The sequence below is a fragment of the Oryctolagus cuniculus genome, chromosome 14 (assembly GCF_051225735.1).
Source record: "Oryctolagus cuniculus isolate XC-2025 breed Fujian yellow rabbit chromosome 14, ASM5122573v1, whole genome shotgun sequence".
Classification (NCBI taxonomy): Eukaryota; Metazoa; Chordata; class Mammalia; order Lagomorpha; family Leporidae; genus Oryctolagus; species Oryctolagus cuniculus.
In genome coordinates this window covers 62,216,020-62,240,324 of record NC_142880.1, presented here as the reverse complement: position 1 = coordinate 62,240,324, position 24,305 = coordinate 62,216,020, and the positions used below count along the sequence as shown (strand labels likewise).

The following is a 24,305-nucleotide window of genomic DNA, read 5'->3' as shown; positions in this document are numbered from 1 at the left end:
GAATCCTCCAGGGTAATTTTCAGAAGCCCCCCCCACCCCCCATTCCCCCTGGGTTGCATCCCCTGCCCTTTGGTTTAAGATCACTGTATTGAAAACCAGGAAGGAAATTCTTCTTGAATCAATCATTCACTCTAACTGATCCTAAGTATCTAAATTACTATGTAGCTTGGAAATTACACTGTAGAGGCTAACACCTTAAAAAGATTCTTGGCAGACTAAACTATGCCCCTCGGGCTCCTTGTCTTAACATAGTCCTGGACAAGAGCTGAGATTTCTTAATGGTCCCACCTGGCAGCACTCCAACTTGCAATTAAGTTGCATTTTAATAGTTCATTTTATATTGATTGTCTGAAGCTTATAATTCCTTTTGTTTTAACAATATTAGGAATGCTGAGCATTTCTCTAAGGTTTGCTCCAAAATCCCTTTTTAACTATGTAAGGAGATTGTATCATAGTCATTTTTTCTGCAAAGTTTCCAACCAAAGCTCTTATTCCTTCAATAAAGTTGATGATTAAGTATTAAAAACATGAAGAAATTCTACTTCAAGGAACTAGCTGTCCACTGGTACTCTATTAAGGGGAAGTAACACTTTTTCTTTCCTCTTCTAAAGAATAACATATTAGGTTCAGCACAAGTACAAGGAAGTAAATCCTCTAAACATTAGTTCTACTTGTGAAGAGACCATGTACATGGGTCCAGGACCTCTCTGACTGTATTCAGGAAGATAGTAGGTTTTTATTTGAAATGCCTTACCCCAAATAAATGGTGGATATCAGTTTTATCCTAGAAGTGCTTCCTGCAAAGACCTGGTTTCCCAGAAAAATGAATAAGAAAATGAGAATGTACCCTCATGTCAGTATTTAATACAACTTCTGTAGTAAGAACTGTGGCTACTGTGCCTACTCCTAGTCAGCAATAGAACAGCCTAGATGCACAAACAAGTAATCCAAATCAACAGGTCCACGTGAGTGTTTTATGGGCAGTTCGTTCTCCAAAGGGAGCACACGTACATGCAACCACTTGTTTCAGGCCCTGGACAAGTGAGAGCCAGCAGGAATCTACAAGGCACTGAGGAAAAAGCTGACACAGTTCTTATCCAAGTAACGGCCAGCCCTCCGAGGCAAGTAGTAGCCAGAACGTTACCCCATGACTTCTAAGTTGTACTATGAAATTCTCATTCCACAGAGATTTTGAAAGATTATCAAGATCCTTGAGAACTCCCTGGAAGACAGAGAGATGCTCAGAGCCAGCTCACTTGGAGGCAGAATGGTCTGCCGCAGCGGATGTGGGTGAGCCAACACAGAAGGGAGCAGGGTCAGTAGTACCTGAGTTCTGGGCTTTAGCTACAAACCCAGAAACCATCCTTCTGGGGCACTGTCTATGGAAAGTCCTTCTCCAAGTCAGAGATGTGCTGTGGGAAAACAGAAGAGTAGGCAGAAAGGAAAGTATGGGAACATTTTTCTGCAACTTCTTGGCTCCATTGGTGTTCACCAATCACATATGCAAATCACTTTTTTTTTTTTTTTTTTTGCCATGCAGGGATAAATGGACATCTTACTGACATAGAAAGTAGAATCCTGACCTGCCAAGCTTCTGCTTGTTAAACATCTAAGTGTCGATTGACAAAATATCCAGATTGGAAAATCCCCCGCCCCTCCCCCTTCTCCCACCAGCATAAGAGGCAACAGGGTTGGGGGGCAACTGGAGAAGGAAACGGAATCATGCGGGTGCACCCGGAAAAGCTCAGTGTTGGTGGCAGCAGAGTTGGTGAGTGTGTTGTGGGCATTACCTCTTGATGAGGCTTCCAGGAAGGCTCCCGCTCAAGTCCTGGTGGCTCTGAGAACAAGCATTCTTGCATCAATAGCTAATAGGCTGTCCAACCAGATGTTATCTGGGTGGGATAAGAGGGTGAGAAAACAGACCTGTTGTACGCTATTGTCAACTATATCGCTGTGGTCAGAGAAGGCTGGTTGTGTGGTGTTTAGCGGGGCACCTCTTTCATGGTGAGGCAGACCAGATTATATGGCTGTTTAAATCCATTTCCTCTTGTGATTGGTAAAACACGAGCGTTATAATCATTCATGCATTACTAAAGCCTCCTTTCCGTCATTTTCAAGGGACATTAATTTTTTTTGTCTAGAACAGAGCATGCATCCAGCAGAAAAAGTAAAGCATTCAACTTTTCTAAGCAATCTTTTGCAATAAGCACACTGTCCAAACAACCGCATGGGGTACCTGTGACAAGACTGGAGATGATAAGCGGCAAGACCAGCATCTGCAACATCCGCATCAGAAGCTCCCCGGGAAAGGAGAAGTACTTCACCTCCCGATAGCTCATTTTGTACGGTCGGAGGGTAAATCCAAGGATTGTACCTGAAGGTGTGAGAAGAAGGAAGGAAGATAAATTCAGTTTTTTTTTTTTTTTTTTAGAAATCGAAGCAACAGTCTTAGATAAATAAGTGTTTAGCTGGTGGCTGTTCATGTCTGACAAGAGCAAATTTATTCAAGCAGCAAATATTTGTATAGCTTTGGGCTCAAGGGGTGCATTTATCTCTGCAGTCATTATCTGGAAAGACCTGGCTGAGTCCACAGTTCCAATTCAAACTCATAGAAAAACGTTTCTGGTTGGAGCAAATGAAAAACTTCTTCGTGCAACTTGAATGTAGGGATACTCATTTTGATATGGCTCAGTACACAGAGTTGCCAAGAACTGGACAAAATTAAACAAATCACTCATGAACAAGGTGATGTGGGAGGGAGGAAGGCCTTATTATAATAAATTCCCTCATAACAGCTGATGTTAGAACTGCTAGCATACCATTATAAAGGCTAGCGTGATGTTAGTCTCATTCCAATTAGAAAAAAAAAAACCCTCTTGTTCACATTGTTAATCCATTTTCATCATCTCCCTGTCTGCACACCACATTTTCTCACCCCGTCTACACGGTCTTGACATTGCCTTGGCAACATATTGTACAGACTTGTTAGTTGCTGGCAAGAGAAGACTCCAAAATGAGCAGAGATTTTTCTCCCAAAAGCTTCCCCTGAAAACCTGGGGGAAATAGAGGAAAGAGAAAACAATTTTCTCCTTAATTTTCCCTCTGTTCCTGAAACTTTGAAATATATATTCAGAATAATTTTATATGTCAATCTAATTGTGCTTGGCACCTGATATTAAAAAAGGTTATTGACTGGATTCCCTCTCCTCTAAATTTTCCTAGTTCCAAGTTTACTTATTCCGATTGTGTCAATATTTTCAAAAGTTTGCCCTATTATTTCTAAAATGTGATTTCATGAAAAGAAAAAAAAAATATCCCATGGAAGGTACAGAGAAAATGCCCAGTACTCAGGTAACTAGAGCTAGAGATGGAGGAGGGAAGTACAGAAGGTAGACATATTTTTCCAGAGAAAACAAGCCACCCTTTGTAGAAATTGAAATAACTTCTTATGAAATGGGCTTTTTCCTTTTATGAAATAGGACACAAAGCTAATTTCATTGCCACTACAGCTTAAATTTCAATTCTTGGGTCTCAGAAATCCATGAAGGGTTTTTGTGTTTTGGGACTATAAATGTGGGGTCTTCAAGAAGTTCATGGATAATGAGTATTATGAAAAACCATGCATGGATTTCCATTTTTCTGCACCAAAAAACCTTAACTTTTAAATTTATATTTATTTTATTTTTATTAATTCCATTTTATCCATAATGTTTTGGAAGTACCTGCATACTGTGACACTCTAAAGTGAATCTGAGTCTCTAACTAGAAAGTCCAACTGGTCAAGACCTCAGAGCCTTCAGGGAAATACTGATTTTTTTCCCCTCAAGGTAGAAGTAATATGCTCAAGAGAGAAAAGTAGATCTGGAAAAGAAAGAATGGGAGGCAAAAATTTTGCCCATAATGGCTTTACCACTTAAATACATAGCAAATAGCTACTGCTCACTGACTTTTTTTTTTTTTTTTTTTTTTGACAGGCAGAGTGGACAGTGAGAGAGAGAAAGACAGAGAGAAAGGTCTTCCTTTGCCGTTGGTTCACTCTCTAATGCCTTGGCCGGCGCACCGCGCTGATCTGATGGCAGGAGCCAGGTGCTTCTCGTCTCCCATGGGGTGCAGGGCCCAAGCACTTGGGCCATCCTCCACTGCACTCCCGGGCCATAGCAGAGAGCTGGCCTGGAAGAGGGGCAACCAGGACAGAATCCAGTGCCCCGACCGGGACTAGAACCCAGTGTGCCAGCGCCGCAAGGCGGAGGATTAGCCTAGTGAGCCACGGCGCAGGCCTAATTCCTTTTTCTTGAGTCTTTGCTTGCTTTCTCTAAAAATACCCAACCTTGAATTTTCCTTACTTTGGATAAGGCTTATATTTAATACTGATTTTCAACATGAGTGATTCAACACAGCAGCATCCATAACACAGGAATTGATAACAAGTTAAATGTTTGATAAATAATGTACTTTACTTCCAATCAAATGCAATTTTACTGAAAGTACGTGTTTTTGGATTTTACTTAGATACATTTAAACATTTCCCATTATTAAATTTACTACAAAAATGTGCACAGTAAACACAGGAAGTTCATTTTCGCTATCTGGAACCTGAACATATCAAGTTGTTAGGTATTCCCAAATAGCAATTTAAAACTAGTGTTGCTTTTACAAGTTTATTCTCAATTGGCTGTTTGTTATTAAGAATGTGATGTGTTTACTGGGGCAGGCATTGTGGTGCAGCAGGTTAAGCCACCGCATTTTTAGAGTACCTGACTTCAAGTTCGTCTCTGCTTCCAATTCAGCTCCCTGCTAATGTGCACAATGGGAGGCAGCAGACGTACTTGAGTTTCTGTCATCCATGTAGGAGACCAGGATTGAGTTGCTGGCTTTGGACTGGGCTAGCCCCAGCTGTTGTAGGCATTTAGGGAATGAACCTGTAGATGGTAGATCTTTCTCTGCCATTCAAATAAATGAAAATAGACATTTAAAAATGCATTTACTTGCAAACAACACTGAGAGTATGTAGAATGCTGGTTAGTCCAAAATATCTATTTACTATATGACTTACAAATGACTGATAGAATTGGCTTTTCTACTAATGACATAGGTCCTAGAACAAGAGATAAACTAGTGTGGATAAAGGAAGAAATTACCTAATGCACTTGGTCTCTCATCTCCCAAAGTCTGCTTGTGCCAACGCTGATTCTACTCCTCTGTACAGCTACACTAACTCTTTCTTCTTGGGTGTCTACTGCCTTCTCTCCTCTTGTCCATTAAATCTGCATTTACTTATTGTGAACAATTTTCATTTCAGTTAAGAGGGGAAAGTAAGCCAACTTAGTAAATGGATTCTGGGCAATGTGTGAAAAATAGTCTGTAAATGCTCCAACCGCCAAATAGTTATCTAACCCAACTGTTTTTTTTTTATTTTTTTTTATTTTTATTTTTATCTTTTATTTAATGAATATAAATTTCCAAAGTACGACTCATGGGTTACAATGGCTTCCCCCCCCATACCGTCCCTCCCACCCACAACCCTCCCCTTTCCCACTCCCTCTCCCCTTCCATTCACATCAAGATTCATTTTCAATTATCTTAATATACAGAAGATCAGCTTAGTATACCTTAAGTAAGGATTTCAACAGTTTGCTCCCACACAGAAACATAAAGTGAAAAATAATAGATGATTTTTTTTAAATGATGATGAAATCAGATCAGACCTATTGTCATGTTTAATCCCAGTGAGAGTCAAGTTGGGAATTGATAATTTCTTTCTTTTTTTTTACAGAAGATCAGTTTAGTGTACATTAAGTAAAGATTTCAATCGTTTGCACCCCCATAGAAACACAAAGTGAAATATACTGTTTGAGTACTCGTTATAGCATTAAGCCTCAGTGTACAGCACATTAAGGACAGAGATCCTACATGAGGAGTAAGTGCACAGTGACTCCTGTTGTTGACTTTACAAATTGACACTCCTGTTTATGGCATCAGTAATCTCCCTATGCTCCAGTCATGAGTTTCCAAGGCTATGGAAGCCCCTTGAGTTCTCCGACTCTTATCTTGTTTAGACACGGTCATAGTCAAAGTGGAGGTTCTCTCCTCCCTTCAGAGAAAGGCACCTCCCTCTTTGAAGACCTGTTCTTTCCACTGGGATCTCACTCACAGAGATCTTTTTGCCAGAGTGTCTTGGCTTTCCATGCCTGAAATACTCTCATGGGCTTTTCACCAGATCCAAGTGCCTTTAGGGCTGATTCTGAGGCCAGAGTGCTATTTAGGACATCTGCCATTCTATGAGTCTGCTGAGTATCTCACTTCCCATGTTGGATCACTCTCCCCTTTATTTATTCTATCGGTTAGTGTTAGCAGGTACTAGACTTGTTTATGTGCTCCCTTTGACTCTTAGTCCTTTCATTATGATCAATTGTGAACTGAAATTGATCACTTGGAATAGTGAGATGGCATTGGCACATGCCACCTTGATGGGATTGAATTGGAATCCCCTAGTTATCTAACCCAACTGTTGTTAACAGCTGGGTGGTCAAGCGAGGCAGTCTTAAGAGGCAGTGATTTCTTCTCTTTTTAAATGTTTACTTATTTTTATCTACTTGAAAGGTAAAATATGAGAGAGAGAGATTCTATCCTCTGGTTCATTCCCCAAATGCCCAGAATAGCCAGAGCTGGGTCAGGCCTAAACCAGAATCCAGAAACTCTATCCAGGTCTCCCACATGGGTGACAGAAACTATAGTACGTGAGACATCATCTTCTGCCTCCCAAGTGCATTGGCAGGAAGCTGGATCAGAAGCAGAGTAGCCACGCCTCAAACCTGGCACTCTGAAATGGAATGCAGGTATCTTAAGCAGCGACTAACCACTGTACCTGCCAATATTGTGTCAGAGATAATTAGTGGCTGATGTGGGCAATTATGAACAAAACCCAGTGATCTTTCTATCATACTTTTAATGTCTCAAACACAAACACATCCTTGTAGCCTGGGTCCAAGGAAGGTTCTCACATGAGCTTAGGTCCCGAGTCTTCAGCATCACTAACTCCTACCTTGTACATATCCTTGTGTAATAACCTTGGAGCTCTTAGAGAAGCCTTGGAGGCACCCAGAACATCTTGGAACCCTTCACAGGTCTTCTTACTTGTTGAAGTCAAAATATTATCATTAGGTCACTGTTTAAAATGGCTACACCAATTCCACATTTATGGAATGATTTAACTAAACGTACACAGTTTATTTTAAATAGCCTGTATTTTCCCTCTGCTGCACAGTTTAATCATTGAAAATCACCAGTGACAGATGTGGGAAGAGCATTGAATGAGCACATGGTTCAGGGTTCTCAATACAGCCATGGAGTGCATGGTAGTTGACAAGTCCTCAGATCTACTTGGGCTGTAGTTATCCACACCTCATAGATGAAGAATTAGAGTCATTCTGTGGGTAAGTAAATTTCCGAAACCGTAGAGCCGGCGCGGAGGGGGGCCCCAGGAGGCTTTGAAAGGAGCCAGCTGCTTGCCCTGGGCCATGGTGAGTGGCTGAGGTGGACCTAACACCCGGGCTGCGCAGCAGAGTCCAGACTTCTCACCCCCTCCCCTGAGCTCACAGCCTCTTGGTTGTCAAAACACTATGAATTCATGGAGCCTCGGGCAGCACACACTATTTTGTCTACCTTTTCATTTTGTTTTGAGTTAGGTTAACGAAATCTAGAACTTAAGCTGGGGAAAGGTTTTGTTGGTTTTGCTTAATGAGGTCAAAATCTAGCTTTTTCCAACCCATGTGCTGAATGAATCAACAAAAAACATTTTTCTTCAGCTTTCTGCTCTGACCAGCAGTGTTGGAGGTGAGGTCAGCGATGGGGTCAGCCAGCTACCAGCATCGAATCGAGGGCAAAAGCTCTAATGCAAAAACTGCTTTTTGGGTAAGCAGTTCAGGTTGCTGATGGCATTCTAGCCCAGCCTGGAAACAGCCTTCCCCAAAATACATTCTCAGACTTCCGCGAGCCCTCTCTGCCCTTCCCACCTACGAGCGGGCACTTATTGGAAGTACACTGACTGACGGCCCCAGAGCTCATCAAAAGCTTTCTGGCCCCGAGATCTTCAGTGCCAAAGATCTGCTGATCATCTAATATTGAGAGCTCTGCAAAACACTAAAAATCAGAAAACCCTCCCAGCAGGATTTATTATTTTACCAGAGTTGGCATCTTGGTGACAGGTGAATGTCATGAGTGATATTCAGATGGTTCTCTCTCAGTCCATAATCTTACAGCATTCCTGCTTTAGTGTTTTAGCCAAGTTTCAGCATCTAGGGACATTTCTGTTAAGATGTCTCCAGGTGATCAAAATTAACTGCTGGTCGAATGCTTTGAACAAAGATGCGTTTTTGTTTAAATACTTGCTCTCTTCCAGTGTGAAAAGGGCTCAAGAAGGGAGTCACGCAGGGGTTGGTTCCCCTGGGGACTCCAACAAACACTTCTTTGGAAGATTAAATATCATCTCGCTTTCTAAACCAAGACACAGTGTACTGTACACAGAGCCTCAGAAAGAATATATCTCTGGCTTGCTTTGTAAGGCCAAAAACACAAGTTAAAAGCTAAAGACCTATTTTAGGTATTTGGTTCATATTTAACCTGATAAAAATTAATGAAAACATTAAGATGCCAGAAAATAGTCAAAAGCGAAAGTATGTGGCATAATTTGAAGTAAAATTTAGACCAAGTCATCCAACTTAACATTTGCAAATGTTGGAATTTGAAATAGTAAAATTTAGCTGTCATTCCTCTTTATCTACAAAATCTGTTATAACCATGTTGGTAGATCAAAGCCTCCTAGAATTATCACTCACCATCCAGGATCCTCTAAAAATGAGGCAGTATTCCACAGGAGTGCAGATGCTGGAAGAAAATCTACACGTAACAGAGGCATATCTCAAGAGGACAGCCTCACACTGTGAAGCCAAACATAAGGAAACCACCAAGTACCCACCAAGGTGAGCCAACGAGCATCTGTAGTCAAAGCAGCCAGAGGCCATTCCAACTCCTACCCAGAAAGAGCTGGGTCTCAAGAGCTCCAGCCAGCAGACCACTTGTACGAGAGCCAGCACAAGGAAAATAATAGCTCTAAAAAGGGTTGTTGATAGCACACCGTTGGTTTTATGTAACAAAATGCTACTGTTTCCCAATGAGGATCTTTTCATTTATGTAGGGAAACAAACCAAGAAAAATCATACTAATTCGCCTCTAAGAAACAACAATCAGAGAGGTACAAGGTAACATCCTCACAGGAGCGCCGTCCCATCAACTTTGCCAGACTACTGGTTAGAAGCAATCCCAAGCTGCACTCAACTTGACAAATGAGATACATGTGGAAGTCAGGAGTCTATTGCACATGCAAAGCTGCTTCTGGTGTGGTGTAAATACACTCACAGTGAAGATGCTCTATAGGTATTTGGTGAATGAATGATGCGCAATTCTAGTCCTGGCCCTGTTTAAGTCTTCTTGTGACCCTGGATAAGTGCTTTGTCTCCTGTGCTTCAACTGTTTTTTCTATATATTTTTTAAGATTTTTATTTGAAAGGCAGAGTTAGAGATCATCTATCCGCTGGTTCACTCCCCAAATGGCCACAACAGCCGGGGCCGGACCAGACTGAAGCAAGGAGCCAGGAGCTTTTTCTGGGTCTCACACATGGGTACAGGGATCAAAGTACTTGGGCCATCCTGCTGTGCCTTCCTAAACACATTGGCAGGAAGCTAATCCAGATCACCTTCTTAATAAGGCCTACCCTGAACTTTCTTCTGCCTTAGCCAGCTTTGTTTCAACAGCTCTTATCACCTTCCAAAACACAATTTTCCACTGTATTATACTTGTTTATTGTCTCCTTTTACAAAAACATACACTCTACATGATCAGGATTTTTTTAAAGCAATTTTGTTCAGTGATGTATCTGCCCTGAAACAGTTCCTGGCTCGCAGTAGGTACTAGATATATGGAACAAACAGCACAACTCATTCCCTGTTAGACAGCCAGTATCTACTAGAGCCTGGCCCCAGCTGGTGTTGAACACACATCCTGAATGCAGATGCCTCTTCACTCTGTGCTTCCCAGTTAGTCTCATTCCCCAGTCTACTCTGTTAACTCAGGCGCCTACCCCAGGGGACATCTCCTCTTACTCATTTTATGACTTCTCTCTCATGATCTGGGCAACTGGATCTTGACTGCACCATTCTTCATGTAATGCGTTTCTAGATTCACAAAAAGAAAGATAGCTCCTGATCCCCAATTCTCACCAGGTAGGTTTTTTTGAGTGAGAGTGTAAGCGTGATGGTATATAAAGATCATGAGAGAGACGAGGGCTCTGGTCCCGAATCTGTCAGTAAATTAGGCTAAAATATTCTTTATGTAAATGATTTTTCACATCAAACCCATAGGATTTAATATCACGTTCTCATTAATCAAGAGATTACAGTCTAGGAGATTCCCATATGGGCACTATTTTTTGTCCTGGCTGCCTGGGGAAGGACCAGAAGATGACCTAAGGACTTGCAACCACATGGGAGACCTGGATGAAGCTACTGGCTCCTGGTTTTGACTGTTGTGCCCATTTGCGGGCTGAACAAGCAGATGGAAGACACCTCTCTCGCTCCCTCTAACTCTGCCCTTCAAATAAATAAAATAAATCTTAAAAAATTACAGTTTAGAAAGAATCAGCCAACTGGCCAAGGTTATATTTTAGTCAGTTCCATAGCAGAATGGGGTTTCTGCCTATTCCCTTATCTTGAAATCATGTCATCTCTTCCGGCCTCTTTTGTCTTTGTCAGAGGCAAGATGGGAGAGATCAGAATAGGCAGCATATAAAATCATCTTGAATTTTAAGTCTCAGTAAAATGTGCCGAGTTTAAGAGAACCAGGTAGGGCTGGGCATTTGTTGCAGTGGTTATACTTGGGATGTCAGCATCCCATACTGGAGTGCCCGTGTGCCTGTTTCAAGCCCTGCCTCCTCCTGTAATGCAAACTCTGGGGAGCAGCAAATGAGGACTCAGGTCCTTAGGTCCCTGTCACCCATCTAGGAGAACCAGAGTGCAGGCTTCTGGCTTCAGCCTGGCCCACCTCTGGCTGTTGTGGGCACTTGGGAAGTAAACCAGCAGATGTAGGACTGAGGTCTCACTCCTGTGTCTCTACCTTTCAAATAAAATGAAAATAAATTTAAAAAACCAAGCAAACCAAAAGCATTATACATCTTAGCTGCTTCCTACGTTCATCGTTTCTTCCAATAAAGTTTAGACTCCTTAAAAATGTACAAGAAAGCATTCAATGAGTGAGAAACTATCAATTTTGTTCATTAGCACTTTTATGGAAGGTGTGCAATAAATAATCATAAAGGGATAGAATGAAGGTTTCTATTTCAGGTCTGGCCCAATTTGGAGAAGTCATGGGTTTGTATCACAGCCGTCTGGCAAAGCTAGTGGACAACGTGTTCCTTTAGGTTAGTTTTCGAAGAGGGAAAGGGCATAACGGTGAATTTACCTGCTCCAGAGTCCTGCCAGCCCCTGGTCTTTTCTTTCAGCCCAAACTTCCGGGCATTTTCTGGTGAGAAGCTATCGGGTTTGCAGGTACTCTCCCAACTCTCCCCCACTCCCTGCTCCAACAGCCTTCAGAGATTTGGGCTCTGGCCTGCTTCACCCTTTTGTCCACTGGTATTTCCTGCTGCTGGAGGTGGGAAATACCTACTCCTGGCTTGCTCCACCAGCGGAGCCCTGAATGGCCCTGGTGACTGGTAACCAAGTAGAGTGCAGATACAGACCCAAGTCCAACCTCAAATGTTACAACTAGGGTTGTATGCGTTACCTGGGTGAGGTAACTTTATACAAGATTATTCATTATACTGTTTCTGAAATAATATTTAAAAATTGGAAATAGCCTCAGTGTCTATCAATTGGCAATTCCTTAAATTAAATAAATCATGGTAGCCTTATATAATGCAGCCACAAGAGACTGAGAAACTCCTTTATATGCTTAAAAGGCATATTGTAACAGAAGGAAGAAAGCAGCGTGGGAAGCAGACTATGCATTGTGCTATTTGTGTAAGAAAAAGACAGAAAGATTAATTTATGAGTGTAAAAATAAATATATAAAGTCACTTAAGACAAGGATGGCGAGGTAAACTGACATCTGGGGGACAAAGACAGGTGGGATACTTTCCTTTTGCTTCTTCCGAACTTTTTAATTTTGAACTATGCGAATTATTTATTGCATAAATAAAACAATCAGAAGAAGATCCATGAGGTTCTTTTTTTTAAATCTGACTGAATTCTATTAGGTACCATGTCTGCCAGATGCCTGGATCTTCCTGAAAAGTCATTTCAGGTCTGGGTTGGCTTCTCAATCCTGCTTTAGTTTGCTTCAACAGCAAGTGTACTTCCATTTGGACAGGAAACTGGCTTGCTGTGCCTGGATTTACAGAGACTGGATCCCTTTCTGATCACAGGGCTCCTGGTTTTTGCAGATAAGGAAGTGAATCTGAAAAACTCTAAATTCCATTATTATAGGCTTCTGAACTGCTCCAACCAATGAGGCCTTGGAATTCCAAGTATACCAAAACCCAAAACCCACACTGTAAGCCACTTGGCAAAAGTGCCTTCTCTTCGCTCACCCACCATCCTGGGCAAAGCACTACAATACCAGAACAAAGCCCTGGGAAGCTTACTGAATCTCAGCTTTGCTATCAATACCACTTCATTTGCCTTAAAGGATATCTAAGGGCACACAAAGAACCAGAAAGACGACTTTGGTCATAGGCAGTCCCTTAAGAGACTCAATTCCTCCCTGACGCCTTTATCTCCCCATGCATCAACAAAGATGTCAGCACGTTTCAAGCCAAGCCCCTGTGGTTGTCTTGCTTTAAAGGTGGAACTTCAAGCAAACCAATGTTTCTAAAATCAGGGGCCACCTTCTCAGGGTGGGAAGGGTAGTCACTGTCCATCTGCACTCTGATTTGGAATGAATGACCCTCGCGTTACAAAGTTCTGAATGAAGAGTCTCTGGCTAACAGTCTGTTGTCATCTCTCTGGGAAGAAGTAGCAGTGTGTGGCCTGGAACTATTGTTGGAAAACTGGAGAAGTCTCTTTGGGACCAGAAGAATGGAGTTGCCCTCTCTGGAGGCTGGAATTCAGCCTTGAAATTCAAACCCCGATGGTGCCTTTCAACTCATTGCTCCTAAATTGGCCTTCAAATCTTTGGCACAAGGATAAAAGGGAGTGCCCGCCCTTCTCTCTTTCAGGACCCATGTTGCTTTCTCTGAGCCTTTTGGGACTTTTCTTTCCCTTCTTGGTTTCCAAGCCTCGTAAGTATCTCTCTTTTTAAAATAAAAATTATCTGAGAGGCAGAGAAAGACACACAGAGAAAGCTCCTATCTGCTAGTGCATTTCTCAAATACCCACAACAGCCAGGACTTGGCTGGAGCCAAACCTGGGAGCTGGGAATTCAATCTAGGTCTTCCATGTAGGTGGCAGAAGGCCAGTTAATGGAGCCATCACCTGCTACCTCCCCAAGACTGCATTAACAGGAAGTTGGAGCCAAGAATCTAACCCAGGTTCACTGAAGTGGGCATCTTAACCACAAGGCCAAATGCCAAGCTCCTTAGGCATCTCTCTTTGGGCACAATGATGTGAGTATTCTTGGCTTAGGGAATATACTCTAGGTGATTTTCACAACACTGAAGCATACATAAAACTCATTATCATACCCACGAGTTCAATGGCTAAACTTGGTGTCCCAAAGTGTTCTGTGTTTCCCACCTCACAATAATGAGAAAGAGCATTTGTTTGCCAGACCAAACACCTGATAAACAGGATCTCAATGTCCCCAAAACATCAAGGACTCTAACACCTAAAATGTACATCTTGGAAAAGAAGGTGCATGAACTCTGTTCAGGTAGCTCTAAACAGCGTAGGCTCTTCCCAGTCTTGTTCACTCTGGAGCAGAACGTGTTTTCCTTCTCTGATCTATGAAAGATGGGCAGAAGTGGCTTCTGCGGAAACACAGTCCATGTGGGTCCTCAAACACTGGTTAGGAAACATTGGTCATCAGACCCAGAGCTGGCGACTTGACAACCCTTGGGTAGACAAGGGGAGGGAAGGCTTGTTAGAATGGAGAGATCAGCTGCAAAGACTTGGGAGTTATTAGTCAGAAAAATCTGGTTCTCACAATGATACAGTGTCAGAGATTATAAAGCAAAGACTTGGGTATCATAGGTAACATATTCTGAGACTGCAGAAGGCGGCAAATTATAGAATTTTGGAGTTGGAAGCAGACATTAGTCCAAACTTTATAGACAAGGAAATAAGAGGTTCAGAGGTTTCCCTTAAATCATAAAGCAAGTTAGTTGATGGCAGAGGCGAGCCTATAACCAGGACATTTGGACTCACAAAGCTTTCTCAGCCGCATTCCAGAAGAGAATCAGGGTGGTGGACTGACCCTGGATTTACGTTGCTACAGAGAGTGCAACGGGAAAGCACTCCGTAAACTGTAACATTGCAAAAATGGGAGGGATTGTTATTGCAGATAATTATCTTGCTTATTTGATTAGCTACAGAAAGAAATTTGAAGCTGTCTGCTCAGTTTTATTGCTATCTTAATTAACAAGAAGAAAAGCAAAGCAAAATAAAAGCCAGTGATAATCTTAGCACAACTTCAAGCCTCCTACCCCCGGCTTAACCAACGCTCTCGTAAACAAGCATTTCTCCCAAGGTCCCTGCAGGCTTCATTGCACCTGTGCCCACTCTGCTGGGGCGGCAGTAAATGAGCAGCAGACACAGGACAGGGGAGCAAAGGAGAAACCAAAGAAGTGGTGACCCCTCAGACTGGTCCCAGGTGGAACGCACAAAACCTGCACCATTGAGTGTATTACAATAGTGCTTATTTGTACTTATGTGAAAATACTCCTTATTTTCCCGAAACTGGCTTCTCCTCTCGGGCACTCCCTCCATTGAGCAGTCTGTATTGTGAGAACAGCCGCCTGGGGACCGCTTTCTGGTTCTGGCCAGATAGGAAAGGGACAAATAATGATGGTATCACTTACTCTGAGGCTTTCATTTCTGCCTTTCAAAGTCCTTTACAACTATTAACTCTCTTCCAACAACTGGCTTGGCCCTTTTCTGTAGACAAGGAAATACAAGCCACACTCCAACTGATTGTCTTCTCCACTCCTGACCATCATTCTCTCCAGATCCCCAGGCCTTGTTTTCTGGTCGATCTGCATCATCCAGTTGGAGCATATTCCAGCCCAATGCCATGCCATGTAAGTGAAAGATGAAGGACTTAGTTTATATAAATACTTTACTTGCCAAGCATGTAAGGAAATCATTGAAGGCTGCGTGGCTTGGACACGTTCATTCCCCAAATACCGGCAGCAGCTGGGGTGAGGCCAGGCTGAAGCCAGAAGCACCATCTGGGTCTCCCATATGAGTGGATGGGGACCAAGAACTTGAGCCCTCATCTGCTGCCTCCCAGGCACATTAGCGGGAAGTTAGATCCAAAGTGGAGGCAGGACTTGAACCCAGCACTCTGACATAGGAGTGGGCATCCCAAGTGGTGGCTTAACCTCTTATACCACAATACCTACTTTTGGATATAAGTTTTTTAGTTAAAAAAAAAGTTTTAAGGTAAACGAATTTCATGTATTTCATATATACAGATCTAGGAACATAGTGATACTTCACACCCTACCCTCCCTCCTGTCCACCACGCTCCCACCCATCCTCCTCCTTCCTCTTAATATTTATAATGATCTACTTTGTTTACTTTATACTCATAAGATTAACCCTTACTGAGTAAAGGGTTCACCAGGGATAGAAGTCTTGAGAGTATTTATACCCATTCTATTTTGCACATGTAAAAAACAGGTCCCAAACTCTCCAACTCAAAGCAGGGCTCTGTTCTCCACTACAGCTCACCACTGGCATGCTTCCGAGAAGATGGAGGGGAGGGCTGGGATCCATGTGTGACGTGGGCCTACGTGTTGGGTACTTGCCATTGCCAGCTCTGGTAATCTTTCTGCATTTCTGCTTCCTGGGTGAGAAGATGAATTCGAGGCTATCAAAGCCCTCACCTTTATCCCATATCCCTGTGTCATTCTCCAGAGCAAGGCATAGCAAATGCACAGCTTCCCTCCCGCCCAGTTCTCTGCCTGGGAGTCTCTGCTGAGCAACAGAATACAGAGCTCTGGTGACACCATGGGAGAGCATGGCTTGGGGGCCCTCCCTTTACCCCAGCCGCCTCAAACTCCCCTCCCTCTCACTTCCAAAAAGTGTTAAAGAGTCCATAAATCAGATCCTGGAGATCTGTCCTTTATTCTTTGGGTTCTTGTGGTTGGATCTGGTTGGGTGTGTCCCATACATAAGGGGCTTCAGAAAGCTGAGACAATGTCAGGATAGGTCCCAGGACTGTCCTCCAGCACTAACTCCATCTGTGCCTACAGTGGCCCTACTACCAACTGGTTCAGCCCAGCAGCTGATAGTAAGACACACCAGTTAACCTTTCCTGGCTTAACTGACCAGGTAGAGACTGTGTCTGAGGCGCTGAATACCTCTATAGCATTTCTGAAACAAAGAGGACTGCTGTCAGCATGAACAGGCGTGAGCATTAACATTGTTCTGAGAATAGACTTGCTTTCAGAGTAGCTAATCCAGTAGGATAACCCGATTCACAGATCGGGATTCACTTATCCAAAGACAGCATCCTCCTCCTTCAACCTGGAGACACAAGAATGAATACCTCCCCGTTCCCCAGGTACAATGAGCCTCGTTCACTGCACCCCACCTCTCCAATTCAACAGCTCCTGGACTGAGCTCATTCTCTACAGGCACCCTCTACCTTTACGGGTGCCACTATCCACCCCTTGGTCACCCATGGTGCAGCAGGTTAATTCCCCACCCACTATGCAGTCATCCCATATTACAGCACCAGCTCAAGTCTTGGCTACTCTGCTTCCAATCCAGCTTCCTGCCAATGCACCCAGGAAGACAGGCGGAAACTGGCCCAAGTGTTTGGGCCCTTCCCACTCAGAGGCTTGGATGGAGTTCCTGGCTCCTTGCTTCAGCCTGGTCCAGCCCTGGTTGCTGTGGCAATTTGGGAAATGAACCAATGGATGGAAGTTCTCTCTTGCTCTTTCAAAATAAACAAACCTTAAAAAAAAAAGAGAAAATAGGCCAGCAGCCTGCAGTCCGCCCTACCCCACTGAATCACCAACCCTCAAGAGTGATCTTCTCTAGTGATTTGTTGAGTATCTGTTCAGTGAAGACTGTTAGCTAATAGCTATGATACAATGAGAATGGACCATTTCTGAGAGCAAGGACCAGCACCCAGAGCAGTGTGGGAGATGAGAGTGTTAAATAATTATACACACACACACACACATCCCAGCTGTGGGATTAGTATCTTATGTTTAGTTTCCTCATCTGAAAGTGAAAGTAATAAAACTGCCTCCCTCCCTGAACTGTTGAGAAGATGAAATAGCATTAGTATACTTGAACACGACGTTGCTTGGCACAAAGAGCATTAGTGGATACAGTTACCAATATACATTATAGGTGTCAAGACAGGAGACTGAGGCTCAGAGGACTTCAATGCCTTCTTTAGGATCACATGGCAACTGGATAGTCCCAGCTGGCGGGCAAGTGCAGGTCTGACCTTCATTGAAAGCCATACCCTCTTTTTACCCCAAATGGCGTATCTAGGCCCCTGTAAGCAGCTGAGAATGAGAAAGTGAAACTTCCAAAATACCAACACAGAAAAATGTCCTACACTGCTATTATATAGAACAGCGTCCTATGATCTCTTTTTTTATTTGACAGGTAGAGTTAGACAGTGAGAGAGAGAGAGAGAGACAAAGGTCTTCCTTCCGTTGGTTCACTTCCCAAATGGCTGCTAAGGCTGGCACTGCACAGATCCAAAGCTAGGAGCCAGGTGCTTCTTCCTGGTCTCCCACAGGGGCCCAAGCACTTGGGCCATCCTCCACTGCCTTCCCGAGCCACAGCAGAGAGCTGGACTGGAAGAGGAGCAGCTGGGACTAGAACCAGCACCCACATGGGATGCCGGCTCTGCAGGTGAAGGATTAACCAAGTGAGCCATGGCACCAGCCCCCTATGATCTCATTGTAAATGCTTAGAGTTAACTGCAAACTTCTCTATCACTGCCTCTGAATCTTGGATATTCCTTTGTCAACTGATTTGTCACCCATCTCTCCCACTAACCTACCTGAGAGCAGGAAATCCCTATTGCTTAACGGGTGGTGGTCAGATACACGACATTCAGTATTTGTTAAATTTGTGAATAGCATTGAATGTTTTTAAAAAGTGCATAACTTATGCATTTAGAGCATAGCTAAATAGTAGGCAATATGAATGACACGAAGAAAGTCCAAACTATACAATAATGTATTCAGAAAGAAATGATATTCCTTTTACTGCATTCCCCAGAAACCCAGTTTCTATTTCAAGGAGCAACCACAACAACCAATTCCTCAGATATTGTTCTGGAGTTAAGACAGAATTGTGCTGCATTTTAATGCAATTTAAGTGCCCTGACAAAGTATTAGAGAATGCGGGAAAACGTTTCAGAAAAACATAGGCGTGTTCTCTTTCCTGAGAAGTCATCACTTTCCCTCAAACCGACATAAAGGCCAACTCAAATGCAAACTCTGCCCGAGCGTGCACGTGGCAAGCACAGTATCAGAGAAAGATGCGAGCCGGTGGCACGCCTCAGGTGCAACGCCATCGATCATCTCATCCTATTTACAGGCTCCCGTCCCCTGCAGCTGGTCTTATGATTCACTTCTTCATAATTCTTTGGCCTGAGAGTTCCTTTTAATTGTGCTATTCTGCGACTAGACCATGGCAAAGGACTGCCCCTTTGCTTTAGCAAGATGTCCAAGGTCACCCCAATACAGCTACCACATCCTGACATGAGAAAGGGTTTTCTGGAGAAAGACAGACAATAATCACTCTCCTCAGTGGTTTCATGGTCGTTGCTGTTAGACAGATGTCCTGGAAGACACAGATCTCCCCGTTGGAAAGAACCCTCTTAAAGAGGCCTGAAGCATGGCACTGCTTTCCCTCAGGTGGCTAACCTGCTCCAGTCACGGGCTTGTTATAGCAATGGCACAACCAGACTTCAACATTGTTTAAAATGACATCCAATTGCACAAGTGGCTCTATGCTGATGTGTGTAGAGTAGTAGTGAAAGAGATAACTCTTTTGATTCTGAATATACAAGGGTGCTTCAAATATTCATGGAAAATGAAATTCAAAGTATATTTTGGTACAAAAATTTGAAACCTATGTCTTTTTCCACAATATGTATTTGCTACACATTTTTTAAAGATGTGGATTCATATATCTCTACCCTCGTCCACCATACTTTCTAGTTTCTACTTCTACACGTTAAATGCACATTCATTTCATTTCAAAGTTAGAACACACTTAATAAAAACACTTATCCTAATATGGATTTTCCTGGTGTTTACTAAACACAATCAAATCTAAGAATTTGGAAGCCAAGTAATAGTTAGCTCTTCAAAATTCATCTTTGGAAAATTAACTCTTTCTTTCTTCTCTGTTAGCGTTTTGCTCAGGGTGTTTTTTTTGTTGTTGTTGTTTTGTTTTGTTTTGTTTTAATTCATTTGAAAGACAGGGAAAGACAGAGAGAGCAAGAGAGAGAATGAATTTTCCCTCTGCTGGTTTGCTACCCAAATGGCCACAATGGCGAGGGCTGGGGCAGGCCAAAACCAGGAGCCCAGAGTTTCTTCTGGGTCTCCTATGTGGGTAAAGGGGCCCAAGTACTTGAACCATTTTCTGCTCCTTTCCCAGACACATTAGCAGGGAGATGGATTGGAAGTGGAGCAGCCAGGCCTTGAACCAGCACCCATATGGGATGCTGGCATTACAGATAGTGGCTTAACCTGCTACACCACAGCACTGGCACCTATTTTGCCCATTTTTTCCAATGGTGTAGCAAATTAAAGAGCTGGTGTCCAGATATATTCTTTTCCTTTTATTTCATCTAGGGTTGACATAGACGTGGAAGCCAGCAACATTCTAAATGAAGCCCTTGTTTTCGCTGGGCCCTCACTGGAAGGTGCACCAACACATAACTGAAGGCCTCTTCCTTCTCTCCTCAGTCTGTTGGCCGCTAAGTTGTCTATTTGCTACCCCAAGTCTTTGGTGTAGACTCAGTGGTCTGTCACTGAGTTCTCTTCCTGTATTTCTTTGTCAGTTCTTTCTAGTTGCTTCTGCCTCTTCAGTTTCCATTAGTAAAGCTAACTGCAAGGGCATACAGCCAACTTAGCGACCTCAGCTCAGCCAACTCATCGACCTCAGCTCAGCCAACTCTTATTGCAATTCTCAAATTTTGAGGAAGGGAGTTAGTTGTGGCCATTTGGGGAGTGAGCTGGCTGATGGAAGATCTGTCTTTCTGCTCCATGCCTCCACACCGTGTATCTCTATCTCTGCCTTTCAAATAAGTAAATAAATCTTTAAAAAAAAATCCTAAGGAAGGACTCATTGGGCTAGGAAGTGATCCCAGAACTCCTAGAGAAAATGGATTCTTAATCCTGGCATTATCTTCCATTAATTAGAGATGAGATTTCTTTGTACCAATCAATTAGGAATTTTCTTCTCCATCAATCTGGCTTCCAACTCAAGTTTTATGTCTTTTCAATTCCTCTATTCTTTAATGGAAACATTTCTTTCTTTCTTTTCTTTTCTTTTTTTTTTTTTTTTTTTTTGGACAGGCAGAGTGGACAGTGAGAGAGAGAGACAGAGAGAGAAAGGTCTTCCTTTGCCGTTGGTTCACCCTCCAATGGCCACTGCGGCCAGCGCCCTGCGGCTGGGGCACCACGCTGATCTGAAGACAGGAGCCAGGTGCTTCTCCTGGTCTCCCATGGGGTGCAGGGCCCAAGCACTTGGGCCATCCTCCACTGCACTCCCTGGCCACAGCAGAGAGCTGGCCTGGAAGAGGGGCAACTGGGACAGAATCCAGCGCCCCGACCGGGACTAGAACCTGGGGGTGCCAGTGTCGCAGGTGGAGGATTTAGCCTATTGAGCCGCGACGCTGGCCAATGGAAACATTTCTATCTTAGAAACAGAACTCTTCTGAGGACCAGCATCATGGCACAGCAGGTTATGCTTCCAACTTGTGACACCGGCATCCCATATTGGAATGTCAGTTTGAGTCATCCAATACAGCTCCCTGCTAATGCACCTGGGAGAGCAGCAGAGGATGGCCCAAATACTTGGGTTCCCTGGCACCCATGTGGGAGACCCTCATAGGGTTCTGGGGTCCTGTCTTCAGCCTGCCTATCCCTGGCCTTTGCAGTCATTTGGGGACTGAACCAGCAGGTGGAAGATCCGTCTCTCCCTGTCACTTGGCTTTGCAAATTAATTCATCTTTTAAAAGAAGAAATAGAATGCTTCTGGTGTTTAAAACATCATTTTGAACAGGTATTCCTACATCTTTTCCAAACACACACTGATATTACTGAACTTTCTGACCATATACATAAGGAATTATAAATAAATGGATATTTGTCAAATGAATGAAGGAGACGTGGCTTAATTTGTAGAATTATAAGCTTTTTGCTAAGTGTAACTGGCTAAATCATGTGGTAAGATGACAGTACTACTAGCTAATTGGCTTCTACCAACACCTGACATCATCTCTCTCCTTGGCATCTCTCACAAGATTCCAACTAGTCAGCAGTGCAGAGACAGGATGGCCTAGTGGTTAATAAACTAGCCTCCGGCCCCAGACATGGTTTGACTTCCTGCTCTAGAATTACTAGTTTTTGACTATGGAAATGCCTTTGATCGTTCCATCAGTTTCATCAACGAAATGAGAGATCATAGTAATCACACCTCCCCACTCATTTTATGGGGTTATTTGAGGATTCAATGAGCAAGTCACCCAGAAAATAGCAGAGTAGTCCTATATAGATGCTTGCTTTTATTACTTTTCCTTGGCTTGACAACGTCTGATTCTGAATAAAAAAGGAGGTGAGCATACTGCAGTCTGTGTTGACTTGCAGGAAAATTACATGGTACTGAAGTCCGCCTCCCAAAAAGATCTTCAAACCTGGGGACCTACACAGAGTCTTTACCTCTCTGGGTCAATCAGGACAGATTGCCTTTGAGCATCTCTAAAATCCATTGAAATACCAATTACTATAGGAGCCAAAGATATTCAGACGGAATACATCCGATGTCTTGTGTCAATCTATACTCTCCTATGTTTCTATTTATCTACAATTTAAGAATCCTGTGTCCTTAGACAAAGTTATTTTTATATGCTACATGATGATTTAATAAAAATTAAGAAAATTAACTATACAGTTAGTGGAGATGCTGGAGAACTGAGGAACAGATTAAAACTGTACTTGACTTTTTTGGTGGTTAATTGATATAGAATTAAGTAAGAGCATTTTTACAATATACCATTGGCTTATATGCTTGCCAATCTAAGGATTTCTAGATTGGTTTGGTCAAAGAATTCCAAATAAGTGGCTTTTTGGTAGCATCCATGCCACCCATAAGTGATAAACTATAATTCAGATACCAATTAACCAAATGACGTTTTATTAGTATAACCACGCTGTTGATAAGAAACTGAAATGTTTCAAAAAGAGTATAGCTTGTTACGGCAGGCTCTGCGAGGCAACAAATGAGAGATCTGTGTTAACATTTTCCCCAATTTATCTTTCCCCATTGCTGGGCGAGAGTGCAATCACGTAAGAAATTTGGCCTTCTGTCCAAGTGTTGTTACGCAGCTTCCTGTCCTCACCATTAGAATAGAATTTGTATTAGGTACACCTATCTCACTTGAGGTGTACTAATCGTATAAAATGAAAATGACATTTTACAATAATCCTGTTTTGGCCAAATCTAGAGCATGTTGGTTTATGTTTGATTCTTTAACTGCTCATGCCTAACGATTAAATTATCACTTTCAGCTTTACCCAAAATGGAAAACTTGACTTATGACCTTTCTCCTCACAATCAACTGATTTACATAGTGTTTAATACTACTTCTTTCAGATTCTCGTGTTTACCATACATTGCTTCAAACATGCCAACAAACTGTCATTTTCTCGTGAAAAGGAACCTTCACATTTAGAGGAAAGCCTGGGCTATCATTCTGAATACCTACAATCAGTCCATCTGATAATGTTCCCGGCAGCCAGAAGTCCCAGAGAAACAGATAGTTTCCTTTGTTTTCTACTCAATGACTCACCCACAATGACAGCAGTGACGGTGAGCAGCACAAAAGCATTCCGAAACAGGTAACTCTTTACGTCCTCCTTTGTGATGTTCTGAACTTTCTTCTTGGCCAGAAGGGTGCGTTTGCGGACGCCTTGCTGGAACCTCTCCATCCTGCCCCCGACCCGGGGCTCTTCACCATTGCCTTTCGTCATAGTTTACTTTTCTAGGAGCGACTTCTCTGCACTTCGGTGTCTGGCAATCACTCCCGGAAAGCCCAGCCTCCTTTTTGGTGGGCTAGACCGCAACTAGAATGAGAAAAGTGAGAGAAAGAGATGAGCGTTATAGCCTCCACGGGTCAGTCAGTGCTGTCCTGCACCCCAGGGGAAGCTCTTGGCAGACTGCATAATCGCGGTAGGAATTAAGGACTGGAGAGCTGCAGTGCCAGGCTTCAGCTCAGAAAATAGGAGCAGAGATGTGTGTTCACTTTGAGAAGAAGTGTCCTCCCTCCCTTGAGGCTACAAAATGATTCCTCGGAGCACCCAACACCACACTCCCGCCCAGAACCCAGCCAAGTGCTGTGCATGAAGGCGGCACTTGAATGCACAGGAAGTACCCGAGAATTGCTTGATAACTTAAATTGTACACATGGTTGAAAGCATAACCGGGTCAACAGACAGGATTAAGATATTGATATGTGTCGGTTGAGTCTTTGTTATATGTAGTTAAGTAACTGGCTGTTTTCTTCATTAAGAAAAAAAAAAGTGATAAAGCCAGCTAGTAAATATAGTCACAAAAAGGCAGAAGTGCCCATAGGACAAGGGAAATACATTTGGCCATTTATCGGGTAACTTTTCCATGAAAGAAGGTGCTCTAGGCACATCTGTAAATTACATGTCATTCTAATTCATTTTCACTTTTTTTTTTTTTTACAAGTGTAAGTACAAAGTAGTATCTGTCTCTTGTGGCAAACATAGTGGAGTCTCCTGAGGAACGATCATTGACTTCTAAGTATCTTTAAACTTGGGATTTCTAGAACAGAAGAGGAGATGAATCCAATTTTCATTCCA

At 42.9% G+C, this 24,305-nt stretch overlaps 1 protein-coding gene across 3 annotated transcripts in view; it reads right to left on the bottom strand.

Moving 5' to 3' along the window:
• Nucleotides 1–24,305, bottom strand: part of SLC1A3 (solute carrier family 1 member 3) — a 94,153-nt gene that overhangs the window by 58,270 nt on the left and 11,578 nt on the right. For 2 of the 3 annotated variants that reach the window (XM_089312735.1, XM_002713973.6), the window contains exons 2-3: nt 23,270–23,543; nt 2,237–2,374 (exon numbers count right to left, since the gene is read on the bottom strand). In XM_089312735.1, the coding sequence (XP_089168861.1) occupies nt 2,237–2,374; nt 23,270–23,450 (319 nt within the window). In that variant the 5' untranslated portion in view covers nt 23,451–23,543. Of the gene's footprint in view, nt 1–1,790; nt 1,813–2,236; nt 2,375–23,269; nt 23,544–24,305 lie in introns of those variants that run through there. The other variant, XM_089312736.1, reaches the window with a different exon arrangement.